This window comes from Geotrypetes seraphini, chromosome 4 (assembly GCF_902459505.1).
Source record: "Geotrypetes seraphini chromosome 4, aGeoSer1.1, whole genome shotgun sequence".
NCBI classification, from domain to species: domain Eukaryota; kingdom Metazoa; phylum Chordata; class Amphibia; order Gymnophiona; family Dermophiidae; genus Geotrypetes; species Geotrypetes seraphini.
Genome location: NC_047087.1, coordinates 122,220,982 through 122,240,816, shown reverse-complemented (window position 1 = coordinate 122,240,816; position 19,835 = coordinate 122,220,982). Strand labels below are relative to the sequence as shown.

The 19,835-nt window shown below is 45.7% G+C and overlaps 1 protein-coding gene across 4 annotated transcripts in view; it reads right to left on the bottom strand.

Annotated features, from left to right (window-relative positions):
- ATP6V1A (ATPase H+ transporting V1 subunit A) overlaps positions 1-19,835 on the bottom strand; it is a 176,318-nt gene that overhangs the window by 53,930 nt on the left and 102,553 nt on the right. For all 4 annotated transcript variants that reach the window (XM_033941981.1, XM_033941978.1, XM_033941979.1 and 1 more), the window contains one exon: positions 592-706. In XM_033941981.1, coding sequence (XP_033797872.1) covers positions 592-706 — 115 coding nt within the window. The remainder of the gene's footprint in view (positions 1-591; positions 707-19,835) is intronic.

Genomic DNA, 19,835 nt, shown 5'->3' with positions numbered 1-19,835 from the left:
CTTGCAGATATGCGCTAAAGCATTTTCATGCTACTTTATAGAAAACCATATAGCACTTGTACGTGCAAAGAACTTGTTGACTGCAGGCATCCAGTAATATAAAATAGCCAAAATTAGCTATAAGTGAGGTAGATTTTTAAAAATACTATACTGGTATTTATTGAATATATGTACATGAACACTAATTTCTTTTCTGTATATTTCAAGTATAAGAACAGACAAAGCTCTTCAGTTTAATAAAGATATTTAAGGAATAACTATATCTTGCACATGGTGTAAAAAATATTCATTTATAATGTCTAAGGCCCCCAGTTACTAAGCCACAGCAGTGAGTGCCATGTGGCAAATGCTCTGACACCCATTCAATCCCTATGGGTGTCGGAGCATTTAACAAGTCAGCTCCCGCTAATAGGTTTAGTAAAAGAGGGGGTAAATGAGTTATAAAATAAAAAACAAAACCGTGTAAATTGCTAACTGTTGTCCAGAACACCACCTATTCCTTTTTCTGATATAACATCATAGAAGCAGATCAAGAGAGATCAAACCAGGATAAATGGCAGTATGAATAATATCAAATATGTCTGCACTTACGCCCCAACAATGCTGACACTTCCCTCCCTTTCTGGGTTCCCTAGACACTTCACTCGACCAGCTCGCTCGTAGAAAGAGGCCAGACGTGCTCCCAGGTATGCTGGGTAACCACTATCTGTATACAAAGATAGAAAAAAATGCAGGGTTAGCAAAATGTTATAATCATAGCAATGAGGGTCATTTATTATCACTAGGCCACTGAGGAACACTGATTTTCTAGATTATTAACATTAATAATAATAATAACAGTTTATATACCGCAAGACCGTGAAGTTCTATGCGGTTTACAAGGGTTAGTTGGATATTAGTGGCTAACAGTTTAAGTGATCAGTTTTTATGGGAGAGATAGCAATGTTACTTACCGTAACAGTTGTTATCCAGGGACAGCAGGCAGCTATTCTCACTAGTGGGTGATGTCATCCGACAGAGCCCCGATACGGACATCTTGCAAGCATGTCTTGCTTGAAGAAACTCAGAAGTTTCGAGTTGCCCGCACTGCGCATGCGCCAGTGCCTTCCCGCCCGATGGTCCGGGCGTGTCTCCTCAGTTCAGGTAGCTAGCAGAGAAGCCAACCCAGGGGAGGTGGGTGGGACGTGAGAATAGCTGCCTGCTGTCCCTGGATAACAACTGTTACGGTAAGTAACATTGCTTTATCCCAGGACAAGCAGGCAGGTATTCTCACTAGTGGGTGACCTCCAAGCTAACCTCAGTGGGATGGAGGGAGAGTTTGCAACTTAGGAGAACAAATTTTGTAACACAGTTTGGCCAAACTGCCCATCCCGTCTGGAGAAAGTATCCAGACAATAATGAGAGGTGAACGTATGAACCGAGGACCAAGTGGCAGCCCTACAAATCTCCTCAATAGGTGTCGATCTGAGGAAGGCTACAGAGGCTGCCATTGCTCTGACCCTATGTGCTGTGACCTTACAGGGAAGGGGTAATCCAGCCTGGGCATAGCAGAAAGAGATACAAGCTGCCATCCAGTTGGAGATGGTGCGCTTCGAAACAGGTCGTCCCAACTTGTTTGGATCAAAGGAGCCGAAAAGTTGAGGAGCAGCTCTGTGTGGTTTGGTGCGATCCAAGTAGAAAGCCAAAGCACATTTACAGTCCAGAGTGTGTAGAGCTGATTCTCCAGGATGAGAATGAGGCTTTGGAAAAAACACTGGAAGCACAAATGGATTGGTTGAGATGAAATTCAGAGACTACTTTAGGTAGGAATTTTGGATGAGTGCGGAGGACCACCTTGTCATGATGGAATACTGTGAAAGGTGGATCCGCCACCAAGGCCTGAAGCTCACTGACCCTGCGAGCAGATGTGAGGGCCACTAAAAAAACCACTTTCCAAGTGAGAAACTTTAGTGGAGCCTTTCTCAGAGGCTCAAAAGGAGGTTTCATAAGTTGAGAAAGGACAACATTGAGATCCCAAACCACTGGAGGCGGTTTGAGAGGAGGATTGACATGAAAAAGTCCTTTCATAAATCTGGAAACCACAGGATGAGCAGAGAGAGGTTTCCCTTGCAGAGGCTGATGGAAAGCCGCAATAGCGCTCAGGTGGACTCGAATAGAGGTCAACTTGAGACCAGACTGAGACAGGTGTAGAAGATAGTCCAACACAGAGGAGAGGGAGGCTCGCTGAGGCTCCTTAGAATTGGATATACACCAGGAAGTAAATCTAGTCCATTTTTGGGAGTAACATTGACAAGTAGCGGGCTTCCTGGAAGCCTCCAAGACATCCCTCACCGCCTGGGAAAACTGGTGAGGAGTTACGTTGGGAGGAACCAAGCTGTCAGGTGGAGAGACTGCAGGTTGGGATGAAGTAGCGATCCCTGATGCTGAGTAAGCAGTGAAGGAAACACCGGAAGGAGAAAAGGCTCCCTGTTGCTGAGTTGAAGTAGAAGGGAGAACCAAGGTTGTCTGGGCCACCGAGGGGCTATCAGAATCATGGTGGCATGGTCGGACTTCAGCTTGACCAGAGTCTTTTGAATGAGAGGAAAAGGAGGAAACGCATACAGAAAGCGATTCCCCCAATCCAGCAGGAAAGCATCTGCCTCGAGGCGATGAGGAGTGTAGATCCTGGAGCAAAATTGAGGCAGCTTGAAATTGTGGGAAGCCGCAAAGAGGTCTATCTGAGGCGTCCCCCACTGAGCAAAGATCTGATGAAGGGGCGTGGAATGGAGCGTCCATTCGTGAGGCTGGAGTAGACGACTCAAGTTGTCTGCCAGGACATTGTCCTTCCCCTGAATATATACAGCTTTGAAGAAGGCGTTGTGCCGAACCGCCCAATCCCAGACTCTGAGAGCTTCCTGGCAGAGGGAGGCCGATCCCGTGCCACCCTGCTTGTTGACATAATACATGGCCACCTGATTGTCTGTGCGAATCAGGACCACCATGTCGTGAAGCAGATGTTGAAATGCCTGAAGAGCATTGAAGATGGCTCTGAGCTCCAGAAGATTGATTTGATGGAGTCGGTCCGCACTGGTCCAGAATCCCTGAGTGCGAAGCCCATCCAGATGCGCTCCCCATGCATAGGTCGAGGAATCGGTTGTGAGGACCTTCTGGTGGGGAAGAGAGTGAAACAGCAAACCTCTGGATAGATTCGAAGAGGTCATCCACCAAAGTAGAGACTGCCGAAGAGCAGGAGTGACGATGATGTGTCGAGTCAACGGATCCGACACCTGAGTCCACTGAGATGCCAGGGTCCACTGAGGAATTCGGAGATGGAGTCTGGCAAACGGCGTCACATGAACTGTAGAGGCCATGTGGCCCAGGAGGACCATCATGTGTCTCGCTGAGATGGACTGGCGAGAAGACACAGACTGGCAGAGACGAAGAAGAGCATCCATGCGCTGAGGAGGAAGGAACGCTCTGAGGCGAACGGTATCCAGGACCGCCCCGATGAAGGGGAGAGACTGGGTAGGTTGTAGATGAGATTTGGGAAAGTTGATCTCGAATCCCAAACTCTGCAGGAACAGAATTGTGGACAGGGTCGCCGAGATGACCCTTAAGGCCGAGGGAGCCTTGATCAGCCAGTCGTCAAGGTAGGGAAATACCTGAAGACCTTGGTTCCTGAGTGCTGTGGCCACCACCACCAGACACTTCGTGAAAACTCTGGGGGATGAAGACAGGCCGAATGGAAGTACTCGATACTGTAGATGGAGGTGTCCCACCCGAAATCTGAGGAACTTGCGAGAGGCCGGATGAATGGGAATGTAATTGTAGGCCTCCTTGAGATCCAGAGAGCATAACCAGTCATTCTGCTCGAGGAGGGGGTAGAGAGAAGCAAGTGTCAGCATGCGAAACCTCTCTTTGACTAGGAATTTGTTGAGGACCCTGAGGTCCAAAATGGGTCGCAGGTCGCCCGTCTTCTTCGGAACAAGGAAGTACCGGGAGTAAAACCCCTGGTTCAATTGGTCCGTCGGACCGGCTCTACGGCACGAAGCCGGAGCAAAGCCTGAGCTTCCTGAAGAAGAAGGGCGGTCTGAGTCAAGTTGGAAGGATACTCTCTTGGAGGGTGGTCCGGAGGGACCCGATGGAAATGGAGAGAGTATCCTTCCCTGACGATAGTAAGGACCCAAAGGTCGGATGTTATGGCCTCCCAGCGATGATAAAAATGATGGAGGCGCCCTCCGATGGGAAAACAGGGGGAGGCAGAACGAGGTTGGTTATGCCCTCGACGAAACAGTCAAAAAGGCTGAGTGGCCTTAGGGACAGCAGGCGACTGAGACTTCGGCTGACCCTTCTGAGGAGGCTGTCGCTTCGCCAGTTGCCTCGCAGGTGGAGTTTGTCTCGGTTGATAACGCCGCTGATAAATCAACGGTGGATGAGAGGGTCGAGACTGTTGAGGCTTAGGCTTCGGCCGAAGAATAGACTGGAAGGACTTTTCATGATCAGACTATTTCTTCGTGACAGTCTCGATGGATTCGTCAAAAAGATCCGCCCCAGCACATGGAACGTTTGCCAGGTGGTCCTGAAGATTTGGGTCCATGTCAATGGTCCGCAACCAGGCCAGCCGGCGCATCGCCACAGAGCAGGCTGCTGCTCGGGCCGAGAGCTCGAACGCATCATAGGCAGATTGCATTAACTGAAGACGAAGCTGGGACAGCGAAGCCACCACTTCCTCAAACTCAAACCGAGCCTGGGTCTTGATGTATGGTGTGAATTTCCGAAGCACAGGCAGAAAAAATTCCAAGTAGGCTGCAAAGTGGAAATTGTAATTCAGGACTCGGGACGTCATCATAGAATTCTGATAGATGCGTCGACCAAACTTATCCATGGTTCTGCCCTCGCGGCCCGGAGGCACTGAAGCATAGATCTGGCCAGGATGAGACCGCTTGAGCGAGGATTCGACCAGGAGGGACTGGTGAGAAAGCTGAGGACGCTCGAAGCCCTTATGATGCACCATGCGGTACTGAGCATCCAATTTTCCAGGGACCGCAGGGATAGAGTAAGGAGACTCGAAACACCTCATGAAAGTTTGGTCGAGGAGCTTGTGCAGAGGAAGGCGCAAGGACTCGGCCGGAGGACGAGGCAAGTGTATGGTATCGAGGTACTCCTTGGAGTATCGAGACCCAGCATCGAGGGTAATGTCCATGTCATCCGCCATCTGTCTGAGGAATGAGGAAAAAGACAGTTGGTCCGCCGTCGCCGGTTTACGAGAAGGACTGGAAGAAGACGAAGCTTCGGGCTCCACAGAGGCTTGTGAGCAACAGGGCGAGTAGAAAACCTTGGGGTCCTCGAGCTCCAGATCCGGAGGCGGAGACCCAGCCGAAGCAGCATACCCCATCCGAGGCAACTTCTTCTGAGGCGAGACGGTCGAGTGTCGAGAGGAATGCCTCGAAGAGTGTCTGGATCGATGCCCCTCTTGATGCCTGGAAGGGGATCGAGCCCGTCTGTGAGAAACCTGGACAGACGCCTCCAAGGAGCAGATCGGACTCGATGCCGTCGATCGCAGAGGCGGAAGAGTCGAAGCTTCCCCCGACGACGCCCAAGCTTGATATGGGGTTCGGAAGAACTCGTCCTGCTTCCTGCTATGCCCAGGACTGGGAGGCCTCGAAGGTGGACGCCACACTGTGTCATGGGGCGGGGTAATAGGTTCCAAGGGAGGCAAGTCGCTAAGCGAAGCTTTCCTCGAGGGGATAGGCTCCAAAGGCGGCATATCACTAAGGGAGGCCTTCCTCGAGGGAATCGGTTCCAAAGGAGGCATAGCACCAACCGAGGACCTCCTCGAGGACCCGGACACCGCACGCCGTTCCTCCTCGCCGAGCAACGAGGTTCAATGGGCGCGAAATTGAAGATAGACTTCTCAGCTCCGCGGAAGAAAATGAACTGAGGAGAAACGCCCGAACCATCGGGCGGGAAGGCACTGGCGCATGCGCGGTGCAGGCATCTCGAAACTTCTGAGTTTCTTCAAGCAAGACATGCTTGCAAGATGTCCGTATCTGGGCTCTGTCAGATGACATCACCCACTAGTGAGAATACCTGCCTGCTTGTCCTGGGATAATGTACAGATTCATTAGCTAGGTACTTCAAGAACAGGTATGTTTTTAGGTGTTTCCTAAATTCACAATAGTTACAGGTGATCTGATCGTGATCTAAAATTAAAATTATTTTCAGAACATCTCATCTTCTCTCTGGGTAGATGTGATTTAACTGACAGGGATGCAAAATTAGAAAAACACAATTCCACCTCCACCCAAAGCTCCAGGAATATCTATATAGGATCTTATAGGAATATTTGCATATGCAAGCATAAATGACCATACAATTTTATAAAAGGCCTTTTTGAAAAAGCTTTTATAAAAATTACCCCTTTCACAGTGTAAATTTTGTGGAGCATTTTTACAAAATTCTAGATTATAATCCATCAAAACCTGCCTGCTAGAAAAGAGCAGATAATGAGCATAGTTTATAATTTTGATTTTCATAAGAACATAAGAATTGCCACTGTTGGGTCAGACCAATGATCTATCGTGCCCAGCAGTCCACTCATACGGCGGCCCTCAGGTCAAACACCAATGCCCTGAGGCTAGCCTTACCTGCATACGTTCTGGTTCAGCAGGAACTTGTCTAACTTTGTCTTGAATCCCTGGAGGGTGTTTTCCCCTACAACAGCCTCCGGAAGAGCGTTCCAGATTTCTACAACTCTCTGGGTGAAGATCTCTCTGCCCCTTAGACTACAAAAACTAGGAGAAACTAGGTCTTACTTTTTTCTTTTCTTTAGTTCCACCAGACCAGTCAATAACCTGTTGGTAATGCAACAGGATGAATATTCACACTAATGGTTGATGTCATTGATGGTGCTGAGATGCTTCCCAGCATTACTTTACAGAAGTTTTTGAAATAGAGGTATGTATGAGGATGAACATATGGGAAACCTGTAGAAATTCACAAAAATCTGCAGAGATGGGGACAAGAAAGTCATTACTCCTGCAGGAATAGGAGAGGGAAGATCAAAAGTGAATGGAGACGGGAGACAATGAATTGGAAAAGAATGAGGAAGAGAAGGGTGGGGACCAAGTTATGTCCCCGTGCACATCTTGACTTGAAAACTTGACACTAACACCTCAGTTTATTATAAAAAATACTGAAAGAGGAGTTTACCTTGATGAAAATTGATGCTTATGTTCAGTCATTTTGGCGGAGGTCACTGAAACTAGCGAGTATTTCTCAATTTGTTTCACATATTTTGGCAAAGTAAAATCTATACCGAACTAGTCTTATTTATGTGGCTGATAATACAGCTAATATGAAAGCAGCATTTTGAAATGAGGTCTGGATAGGTTGCACATAAAATCTCATACCCTCTCATCAGTGGCGTACCTAGGGGGGGTTGGGGGGGGCGGGCCGCCCCGGGTGCCAGCTCATTAGGGGTGCTCGAGCCTTGGAGTCATAGCCCGGGAACTTCCCTGCTATGGCCCGACTCCAAGGCTTCCGCGAGTCCCCGAAGTGATCCTGCCTGAGCCCTCTCTCTTAACTTCCATTCCCCCACGGCCACACCCCCCATCGCCGTCGGAGCTTGGTCAGCAACTTCCGGTTTCCGGCTGGGTGGAAGCAAGAAAGGGAGCCCGAGCTGCGTGGGACACTGCAATTAAGGCAGGAACTGAGGGTGAGTATCGCTGGGCTGCTTGGCGGTGGTTTTATTGTTATTTTTTTTTTCTGCCCGAATCAATTTTTAAAAAACCCCAAAATCGGCCTCCCGAATCATCAACTGACCCTCCCCCCCTAAAGCAGGATCGGCAACTTCCTCTTGCTAGCCGGCTCCTGCTTTAGAGGGCGAGGGAGGAGGGTCAGTTTGGAATTGCTGCAATGTCCTGCTTCCCCTCTGGCCTCCTGACCCGTACCTAATTGCATTAGACAGTACTAGATGGGGGGTGTAGGCCTTAAGGGGTGGGGTGTAGGCCTTAAGAGGGAGGTGTAGGCCTTAAGGGGGGGGACAGACCTTTGGGTGGGAGGTAAAGACCTTCGGGGGGGTGTAGGCTTTCAGGGGGGGACAGATCTTCGGGTGGGGGGGTGCAGGCCTTCAGGGGGGGTGCAGGCCTTCAGGGGGGTGCAGGCCTTCAGGGGGGGGTGCAGGCCTTCAGGGGGGGTGCAGGCCTTCAGGGGGGGTGCAGGCCTTCAGGGGGGTGCAGGCCTTTGGGGGGGGGGGGGTTGCAGGCCTCCAGGGGGGTGCAGGCCTTCAGGGGGGGTGCAGGCCTTCAGGGGGATGCAGGCCTTCAGGCAGGGTGCAGGCCTTCGGGGGGGTGCAGGCCTTCGGGGTGGGTGCAGGCATTCGGGGTGGGTGCAGGCCTTCAGGGGGGGACAGACCTTCGGGTGGGGTGCAGGCCTTCAGGGGGTGCAGGCCTTCAGGGGGGGTGCAGGCCTTCAGGAGGTACAGACCTTCGGGGGGGGGGGTGCAGGCCTCCAGGGGGGGTGCAGGCCTTCAGGGGGATGCAGGCCTTCAGGGGGGGTGCAGGCCTTCGGGGGGGTGCAAGCCTTCGGGGGGGTGCAAGCCTTCGGGGTGGGTGCAGGCATTCGGGGTGGGTGCAGGCCTTCAGGGGGGGACAGACCTTTGGGTGGGGTGCAGGCCTTCAGGAGGTACAGACCTTCGGGGGGGGGGGTGCAGGCCTCCAGGGGGGTGCAGGCCTTCAGGGAGGTGCAGGCCTTCGGGAGGGGGTGCAGGCCTTCGGGGTGGGTGCAGGCATTCGGGGTGGGGTTTAGGCCTTCAGAGGGGGACAGACCTTCGGGTGGGGGGTACAATCCTTCGGGGAGGGTGTAGGCCTTCAGGGGTGGGGTGTAGGCCTTCAGAGGGGGACAGACCTTCGGGTGGGAGGTAAAGTCCTTCGGGGGGGTGCAGGCCTTCAGGGGGGTGCAGGCCTTCGGGAGGTACAGACCTTCGGGGGGGTGCAGGCCTTCAGAGGGGTGCAGGCCTTCAGGGGGGACAGACCTTCGGGTGGGGGGTACAATCCTTCGGGGAGGGTGCAGGCCTTCAGGGGTGGGGTGTAGGCCTTCAGAGGGGGACAGACCTTCGGGTGGGAGGTAAAGTCCTTTGGGGGGTGCAGGCCTTCAGGGGTGGGGGTGTAGGCCTTCGGGGGGAGGACAGACCTTCGGGTGGGAGGTAAAGTCCTTCGGGGGGGGGTGCAGGCCTTCAGGGGTGGGGTGTAGCCCTTCGGAGGGGGGACAGACCTTCGGGGGATGGGGTCCTGGTGTAAAAGTACACAGAGGGAGAGAGGGAAGGGGGGGGTTCAAAGATACGTGCATATGCCAGACTTTGGGGATTAGAATTAATGGGTCTAAAAACAGAGAAGTGTGAGAGAGATGGTGCATAATGGGATTTAGGGAGGGAAGGAACAGAAAGGGAGAGAACTTGGAAACAGGGGATGGTGTGGAGGGAGGATAGAGATACTGGATAGGAGGATAGTTGGGAACAGAAAGGGAGAGATGGTGGATCCTGGGGTGGTGGGGAGTTGAGAAAAGGTGAATCTGTGGGTGGAGACAAAAAAAAGGAAAGATGCCAGATCTCCGGGAGAGGGAAGGGAAACGGAAGGGGAGGACAGAGATGGCAGACGGATGGTTAGCACGGAGAAAGGAGACCCTGGCAAGCAAGACAACAAGAGCCTGGGACCAACAAGATTTGAATATTGACCAGAGAACAAAAGGTAGAAAAAATAATTTTATTTTCTGTTTTGTGATTACAATATGTTAGATTTGAAAGGTGTACATGAGACAGCTTGAAATGGGAACTTTTCTATTTTTGTGAATGGCAAGGCTGAGTTCAGTTAAAATATATGCTTTATAAGAAAATATAATAATGTGTTTTATAAAGTTTATAAGCATTGCTGGCATACTCGGTGAGGTGTTCCTAGTGTTGGTGGTGGTGGTAGCATGTCAGTGTGTTGAGAGGAAGAGGTAGTCTGGGAAATTCTGCTGAGCAAACTCTGGGCCCATTTCCACCCCCAGTTAGTCCACTCCACTCAACTGGTTCACACACTGAGTGGGTCTTTGGGTGTTATTTCTGGGTAGTTGTTTTAGAATCTCTTCCAGTGGTTTGTCAGTATCTCCTTCTGGTCCAAGGAAGGAAACTTTGTCAACCTTAGCATTGACCTTCAGAATATGTTTTTAACAGCGCTGCTTGTGTGGCATTAGGCTATGTAGTAATTGAAAGAAAAAAACAGACCTTTGCACATTTTTGCACTATATGGTGGGTGTATGAGGAGATTCATTTCCTGCACAGTTAAGTCCGTGTAAAGTTACCTTGTGCTGTATTTGACATCTAGCAAGGTCTCTGTTTGGAAGGAAAGATCTAAGCTTAAAAATGAAGTGGCCAGAAGTTATGTTAAAAGTAGATAGCGTAGCTGGTTTTAAGAAAGGTTTGGACAAATTCCTGGAGGAAAAGTCCATTGTCTGTTATTAAGACATGGGGGAAGCGTCTGCTTGCCCTGGATTGGTAGCATGGAATGTTGCTACTCTTTGGGTTTTCACCAAGTACTAGTGACCTGGATTGGCTACTAGTGCTGCCCGATTCACGATTCGAATCGGTTCACCGATTCGAATCAGGTGAATCGACGAGTTCGGACTATTTCACGCCGCCGGACTCTTCCCATCTAATGTAACTTCCGGTTTTGCAAAACAGTAAATTACATCGGAAGAAACGAAAGGAGTGGGAGAGTCAAGCGGCGAGCGAGCGGACCTCGTGCAGCAGACCTCGGCACTCAGCAGCAACAAATACTAGTTTTGGCTGGCTCTTTCCCCGCATTTCTCCTCTCTTCCCCACGATTTAATATCCAGTTCAGGCAGTAAGTAAATACATCGGCAGGGGGGGTCTGGTAAGTCTTGGGGGCTGGGGATGGAAGGTGAGAATCAGTTCTGTAGGCTATCAGAAATTTGCTTAATTATCTACTCACACAGAAAAGCAGTAAAGTCAATAGGTTCTCTGAGTGGGAACAACCTGTTTGATCTTGCACTCTTGTGATTGACCAATTGTTTATCACTGTTTAATTTATCACATTGATTAATTTGAGCACACCTGAGGTGTCCTATGATGGTGTGCACTGCAGGCAGAGGGTGATTAACCTGTGCCTCATTGTGTAAAGCGCTGGAGAATTCTCTCCTCTCGCTTACCTCTCACGCTGAGGACACCCTGCTTCAGTATAATCATTTATATGATTTATCTTATAAACATTATTACGTGGTCTTTTCCTCAAGTGCTGAGACATCAGGTTGTTCCCACTTGGAGAACCTATTGACTTTTACTGCTTTTCTGTGTGGCTTTAACATTTTTGCTATTCAGTATTCCTAAACTATTATTCAGTAGAAAAAATTTGGTTTGTTCAATCAAATCCTGTGTGGACATTGGACTTCTATGAGTGAATGTTCTGCTTGATTGAACAAACTAAATTTTTTCTACTGAATAATAGTCTAGGTACAATGAAAGTAAATAGCAAAAATGTTTGAATAGATAATTAAGGAAATCTTTTTCATATTGCTTGCTTATGGACTGGGAAAAAAGACTGTTCAAGCAAATGTCTCCAGAACTGCTTTAATGGAAAAATGTGATTTTTTTTTTTTTTAAGTACTTTGTGAAATTTATGGTTGTGAAATTTATTGTTGTACTTTGTTTAAACTTAAAAAGCGGTGTCATTAACAGTGAATCGAATCGAAAAATCGATTCAACAGGGTGAATCGAATCAAATGAAATATTTTTCTCTGAATCGGGCAGCACTATTGGCTACCATGAGAATGGGCTACTGGGCATGATGGACCATTGGTGTGACCCAGTTAGGCTATTCTTATGTTATGTTCTCATCTGTAGGGGCCTTTGTTTTCACTTCTTATTTTAATGTATTTTTTTCCTGGGAACTTATCAGTGTTTTTTTATAATGGGAACAAAAATGGAAGAGAATTCTAAGTTGCTTTTAAGTTTGTTGTTTTAACCTTCTTACTCAGTCTCCAGATATGCTCCACTATCCCTACTAACCAGAATGGCCACTGCCTTGATCTTGTCAACTTCTCCAACTGTTCACTCTAATTTTTCCTCCTTTACTTCTTCCCCTCTCTGATCATCTAATAACTTTAACACTTAATCACCCCCCCGCCCCTCCCCATTCCTGTTCAGCCTTTTCCAATTAATTTAGCAATGTTCAGGCTATTTGATCCTTGTACTCTCCACCACCACCAAAAAATAAATAAAAACCCTTCTATTCAAAAAACACATAAAACCGAACTAACACAATCAGAACTATCCCAAGCATCACCTGCAACTACTCCATATGTACTTCTAATGTCATGACAATTTAGACATAATTTATGTTATGTTATGTTTGGAATAATGGTTACATATATGAGGTTCAATAAAAGAAAATTTTCACTGCCTGTTTCTATTCTGACCATTTATTCCATTTCATGGTTATTGCAAAAAAAAAAAAAAAAAAATTTTTACATGGGGGGGGGGGGGGGGGGGGTGTCAAAAAATGATGGGCCCCGGGTGCCACATACCCTAGGTACGCCACTGCCTCTCATGGACTCTAGCCATCAAAAACTGAAGCTGAGCCTCAGCAATATCACTTACAAAAGAATAGAACAGTCCATAAACAGACTGCGGAAACTGATCAAGCTACTACTACTATTAATTATTTCTATAGGGCTACTAGACACACACAGTGCTGTACAGAGTCACAAAGAGTAAGAAAACAGTCCCTGCTCGAAAGAGCTTACAATCCAATCATGCAAGACAGACAAACAAGATGTCATAGATATAGTTAAGGGGAAGGGTTAATCAGCTGGCTGGGTTGGAGGGCAGAGGACTAGGGTTAAGGATTGAAAGCTATATCAAAAAGGTGGGTTTTCAGTCTGCTTTTAAACAAGTGAAGGGGCCTGACGGACAAACTTGGGTAATTTATTCCAGGCATAGGGGGCAGCTAGATGAAAGGAACGAAGTCTGGAATTGGCAGTGGAGGAGAAGGGTAACGTTAAGAGTGATTTATCTGAGGAACAGAGTTCTCTGGGAGGTGTATAAGGAGAGAGAAGTGAGGAGTCAAGGTGCAGCCAATTGCTGAACCACCAACTAAACATCCAAAATGATAAGATTTGAAGGCAGATATTTTTTGCACTTACTCAAGAGCCAGGAAACAGTTTCTGTAATCAAAGTGGATACATGCATACCGAATGCAGACAAGGAATTCTGCTCATTTCTTACTACTTTCTGGCAACTGAGATCCCATGTATGGCCAAAACTGGCATGTTGACTGCTCATTGCTTGGAACTCCTGTCCCTAGCATATCATCAGAATGTTCCTTTCAGTTTTAGGAAGAACAATCAAGGAGCATAAAATGGAACTGGCTAGGTAGATGGTTTATTATTTTAACATAGTTTGAAATGACTGTATTGTTACAGTCCATGTTAATAAATAATACTGTATGTTTTTCTTGAACATTTAACAAAGTTATGCCTATTGCTTTGTGTTAAATTTTTAAAAGTTATAGATTGCATTTTATGTTTTGTTTAAATTTATAAGATCTTTTAAATGTGGGGTTGGGTATTGGAGAGGAATATGGGGTGCAAGATGTGGTTTTGGATTGTTGTAACAAAATTTCTGGTGGCATGGTGACTGGGAGGTGGAGAGTTAAATTACAGAACAAAAATGTAAAATATTGAATTTGAGTACTTCATGGATTGTATGCATCTTTATTTATTCAATAAAAATTGTTTATCTCTAAATCAAGTTTCCAGTTTAATAAAAATTTGATTTGATCGCAAAATCTTAATTCAATGCGATTTACAAGTACTCGTAAAATTGGGGTAAAAAAAAAACAAAACATATTGCTCAAACCAGACAATGAAGACTACTGTGGACCAGACAAACACAAAAAGGAAAAAATTAAAAAAAAGGATTAAATATAATTTATAAATCATATCAAAAAAGAGAAAGGTATGAAACAAAAGGATGGGGGAAAGGTTACCCGCTCAATTTTTGCTTAACCTCCTACTATTACTGGAACAAGCATCCTGAAAATATAAAGTATGCATAACTCAGTTAAAAGCATCTTTAAAAAGCCAGCTTTTCAGGAGACTTTTAAACTTACCAAGTAATTTTTCTTCCCTTATATTAATTGGAAGCGAATCCCAGATTTGGGGGGCCGTGACAGAGAAGATCGTGTCTTCCTAGAATAAATGACTCTTAATGAGGAGACTAGGAGGAGCGATTTCTCTTCCGATCTTAAAGATTTTATAGGACTATAAGAGTCTTTCTAAAAATGCAGGGGCTTTGTTCATTAATAGTGTGTGAGAGTAATGCTATTTTATATGTGATTCTATGGTTAACTGGTAACCAATGCTTTTCCTTCAAGAGGGGAGTCACATGATCAAATTTTTTCCTTTTAGTAATTATTTTTATTGCCGTGTTTTGAAGTATTTGTAGTCTGCGTATTTCTTTTAGGGTTGTATCCTTATACAAAGGGGTCCTTTTATCAAGCTGTGGTAGGGGTTTAACGCACGTTAAACCGCCTGCTGTGCTAGCCGCTAGCGCCTGCATTGAGCAGGCGTTAGTTTTTTATCCGTTCGCGGGGATTAGCGTGTGATGAAACATCCGGCATGCTAACCCCGCTAGCGCGGCCTGATAAAAGAACCTCAAAGCTTTATAGTAGTCAATTTTTTATATGACTAATAAATGAATTAAGATGTTTAGGGATGCTTCATCCAGAAATGAGGATAGTGATCTAATCAGCTTTAGCCTGTAGAAACAAGTTTCTAACAAGTGAACTTATTTGATCATGATAGCTCAATTTCTGGTCTAAAAAGACCCCGAGAATCTTTACCTTGGTGACTTCTTTGAGCATAATGTTGTTGATATGTTAGCTTCTAATTTCTGACCCTCCCTGCATGGGAATAACATGATCTCTGTTTTAGATGTATTAAGGGCCAACTTGTTATCATGTAGCCATGTGGGTTGGGTAAGGGGATGGTAAAGAAAACTGTGGGGATGGTGAGGGGATGGCATCAATATGATGGGGATGGTGCAGGGACAGAAAATAATTGACTGAGTGGAATATTTCATAGATGCTTGAATGACAGAAGAGACTGCAGGTGAGAGGCAAAAGGCATTTACTTGCTGGGTGAAAGAAACCTCAATGTTAGTGGAATGAAGGAGAGATCCGTCGTTCTGGGTCAAGAGTTCAGAAACGGCTGGAGCTTGTATGGCTCCTTGGAAGAGAATTCTAGGCGGAGTAGGAATCAAGGTTGATATGGCCAATGAGGTTCTATGAGGATCACAGTGTCCTAATCCTGGCAGTTTGAGTATTTTCCTGATGAGAGGTGTTGGAGTAAAAGTATAGGAAGCTGCCCCCCCCCCCCCCCCAATGAATGAGGAAGACATCAGACATCATAAAACTGGGGTTAAAGAGTCTGCAGCAGAATAGAGGAAGTTTGTTGTTGTGAGGCAAAGCGAAAAGATCTATGTCTGGTGTACATAAGAACATAAGAATTGCCACTGCTGAGTCACACCAGTGGTCCATCATGCCCAGCATTCCGCTCATGCGGCGGCCCTCTGGTCTAAGACCAGCACCCTAACTGAGACTAGCCCTACCAGCGCATGTTCTTGTTCAGCAAAAACTTATCTAACTTTGTCTTGAATCCTTGGAGGGTGTTGTCCCCTATAACAGCCTCTGGAAAAGCGTTCCAGCTTTCTACCACTCTCTAGGTGAAGAAGAACTTCCTTACATTTGTACGGAATCTATCCCCTTTCAACTTTAGAGAGTGCTCTCTTGTTCTCCCTACCTTGGAGAGGGTGAACAACCTGTCCTTATCTACTAAGTCTATCCCCTTCAGTACCTTGAATGTTTCGATCATGTCCCCTCTCAATCTCCTCTGTTCGAGGGAGAAGAGGCCCAGTTTCTCTAATCTTTTGCTGTACGGCAACTCCTCCAGCCCCTTAACCATCTTAGTCCCTCTTCTCTGGACCTCGCTCTTCTCTGGACCCTTTCGAGTAGTACCGTGTCCTTCTTCATGTACGGCGACCAGTGCTGGACGCAGTACTCCAGGTGAGGGCGTACCATGGCCCAGTACAGCGGCATGATAACCTTTTCTGATCTGTTTGTGATCCCCTTCTTTATCATTCCTAGCATTCTGTTTGCCCTTTTTGCTGCCGCCTCACATTGTGTGGACGGCTTCATTGACTTGTCGATCAGAATTCCCAAGTCCCTTTCCTGGGAGGTCTCTCCAAGTAACGCCCCGGACATCCTGTATTCGTGCATGAGATTTTTGTTACCGACATGCATCACTTTACACTTATCCACGTTGAACCTCATCTGCCATGTCAATGCCCATTCCTCGAGCTTGATTATGTCACATTGCAGATCTTCGCAATTCTCCTGCGTCTTTACTACTCTGAATAACTTCGTATCATCCGCAAATTTAATCACCTCGCTCGTCGTACTTATGTCCAGATCATTTATAAAGATGTTAAAAAGCATGGGTCCAAGCACCGAGCCCTGCGGCACCCCAGTTTGTGCTGAGACACCAATTGTGAAGTTGAAGTTTGTTCAATTTGTCCGCTAATACATTCTGCTTTCCCGTCAGGTAATATGCTCTTAGAAATATGTCACGAGCAGTTGCCCAAGTCCAAATTTAGATTGCTTCCATGCAAAGGGGGCACAAGCCCATGCTTCCTTGCTTGTTCAGATAGAATATGGAGTTGGTCTTGGAATGTTTAGAGAGAATTGTCTACACTTCTTTTTTTTCCAATTCTTTATTCATTTTTTAAAATATACAATAAGTTTAACAGCATATATATAACATTTTATGCTCAGATACAACACTTAATATTCTTTTAAAATCCATATCAGAATTTATTCCCCCTCCCCCTAATCATTAACATTCTTTAAATTCAAGAAAATCTACCATAAACCCCATTCTTATGTACCTTACTTTAATATTCAAACCAAAATACCCTTCCCCCCTCCCCCCACCTTGGACTTACATATTAAAGGGGAAAAATAATATTCAATCATTACAATATTTTCTTAGTGGCTCCCAAATCACCTGACATTTCCTAAAATCCCCCTGCTGTGTGGCTATTGTCCTTTCCATTTTATAAATGTGACATAAAGAATTCCACCAGAAACTGTAATTCAATCTCCCCAGTTTTTCCAATTACTTGTAATCTGTTGTATGGCAACCCCTGTCATAATAAGTAGAAGCCTGTTATTATTAGATGATATTTGGCTCTCAGCCCTCATTGACATGCCAAACAGTATAGTATCATACGATAATGCCACTGGATTTTCCAATAAACAATTTATTTGACCCCCATATTGATTTCCAGAAAGCAAGAATCAATGGACAATAGAATAACAAATGGTCTAATGTCCCAGCTTCAAGATGACAGTGCCAGCATCTATTTGACTTAGAGCTATTTAACTTCTGTAAAAGAACCGGGGTCCAAAATGCTCTATGTAACAGAAAAAACCAAGTTTGTTAGAGAGAATTGCCTACACTTCATAGTTCTAGGAGACTGATATGGAAGGTTTATTCTTGGTGAGACCAAAGTTCTCAAGTGATGAGGTATCCAGATTAGCAACTCATTCCAACATCGAAATGTCTGTGGTTAGAATTTTTTGATGGCGAGGAGGTTGAAAGGGAAGACATCAAATAAGGTTGTGAGGGCCCATCTACCACTGGAGAGACTGACAAAAGTCCGAGGTGACTAGAATTGGAGCAGGCAGATGTCCCATGACTTTGAGATCATTGGGTTGGCAAGGTCCATTGTGGGATTCTGAGATGAAGTCATGAAACAGGGTGACGTGTACTTTGGATGCCCTGGGGCTCATAATAAAAAATATAAACATTCAAAAAGCATCCTAAATCGGCACTTGGACATCCTAATCGCTAGGACATCCAAGTACTGATAATCAAAACTGCCTTTCAGGATGTCTAGCGAGGTGTTCCAGTCTCTGTATATCCAGTGCTTGAGATGGGCATGGTGGAGGCATGTTAAGGGCGGGCTTTGGGTTTGCATAAGGGCAGGTTAGACTTGGACGTCTTGCAGCAATATTCAAATCTTTTGCAAAATGTCCTGGACGGAACTTAAGACTTTTGCAGCTAGACCTGTTTTAGACGTGTCTAAGTGCCACAAAGGTGCCCAAACTGACCAGATGACCACTGCATGCATCAATGTATGACACTCCCACATTCCCCCAATGCTTGCTGACCCCCTTCCACCACACAAAAATGAGAACAAAAAGGTACATAACTGGCTCATAACAGCAGCATCTGGTATGGGGGAGCCTAGTACAGCATCAGGTGTGTAGTTACTTGTTAGGTGGGTTAGTGAACCACAGAGAGGAGGACCCACTAACCACATATATAGTATTAAGCATGAGCCATCAAAACCCACCCAAACCCTACTATACTTCCATATAGGTGCCACCTGCAGCCATAAGGGTTACTGGGGTGGGTATAGTAGGTTTTAGGGGAGTTTTTTGGGGGCTCATAATAAAATTATAAGGGGCTTATGGTGAGATATACATCTAGATACTACTAAAATTGGCTAAACCTCCTTAAACCTGAGATGAAAGTCTGACAATGTAATATTTTCTGAAAGGACACCGGGGTTAAGATCAAGGACATAAGTATGAGCCCGTCATAAATCGTAGGAACCTCTGGCTCAGGCTAAATCTCAAAGGTGACTAGCACCAGACATACGTCTAGATGAGAATTGCCTCATACATCATGTAGTCCATAATCGTCCCCCGTGAACAAGATAGTTATATTTCCAAGTGAGAAAATACAGGCTTAACACTCAGGAAAAAGGGGAAATAAAGACATCACAAACAAATACTAAACCAACACAATAAGTACAATAAATAATAGTGAATAAGGGAGGTATGTGAATGGCGGTTAATAATTTACACATGCATGATTCTAAGTTTTAATAAATACGTACATGGACATTGACATTAATAAATTAATGCATAACATCTGATAAAATTAGTGCATAACATCTAATGAACAATTCTTACTGAATAAATATCAATTGTATTAAAAATATATGAGAACAATGTATAAGAGAAAAGTGCAAATGTGCAAAGACCCTGAGATAAATGACTTAAATACTATAAAAAGATTATATACTCATGAAAGGTGCCAGTGCAAAAGTTCCTATCTATAAATAGCAGCAAGATCTAACTGAAGACTTTAAACTTCAAATGAATGTACCTGCACGATGAAAAATCAAATAAGATAAAGTGCAACTACTAAAATGCAAATGCTAGAGTGAAACGCTAAGGTACAGATAATATCACTCATATAACAGGGCTGCTATAGCTAATAGAGCACCAACGCTACAAAATGCTTCCGGGGTCCCAGAACATTACAAACCCCAAACGCATACACACACAACACCACTCAAACCATATGCATATCACCACTCGACAGAGCTCCTTTTCGCGTCTTCATCAGGAGCGGGATACAAATAAATTGATGACCCAGTGGAAAGACCGACAACAAGTTTCTTAGTTAGTCGGTCAAAAGTCAAAAGGAAATGTACAGCGTGTACAAATCAAACAGCGCTGTACATTTCCTTTTGACTTTTGACCGACTAACTGAGAAACTTGTTGTCGGTCTTTCCACTGGGTCATCAATTTATTTGTATCCCGCTCCTGATGAAGACGCGAAAAGGAGCTCTGTCGAGTGGTGATATGCATATGGTTTGAGTGGTGTTGTGTGTGTATGCGTTTGGGGTTTGTAATGTTCTGGGACCCCGGAAGCATTTTGTA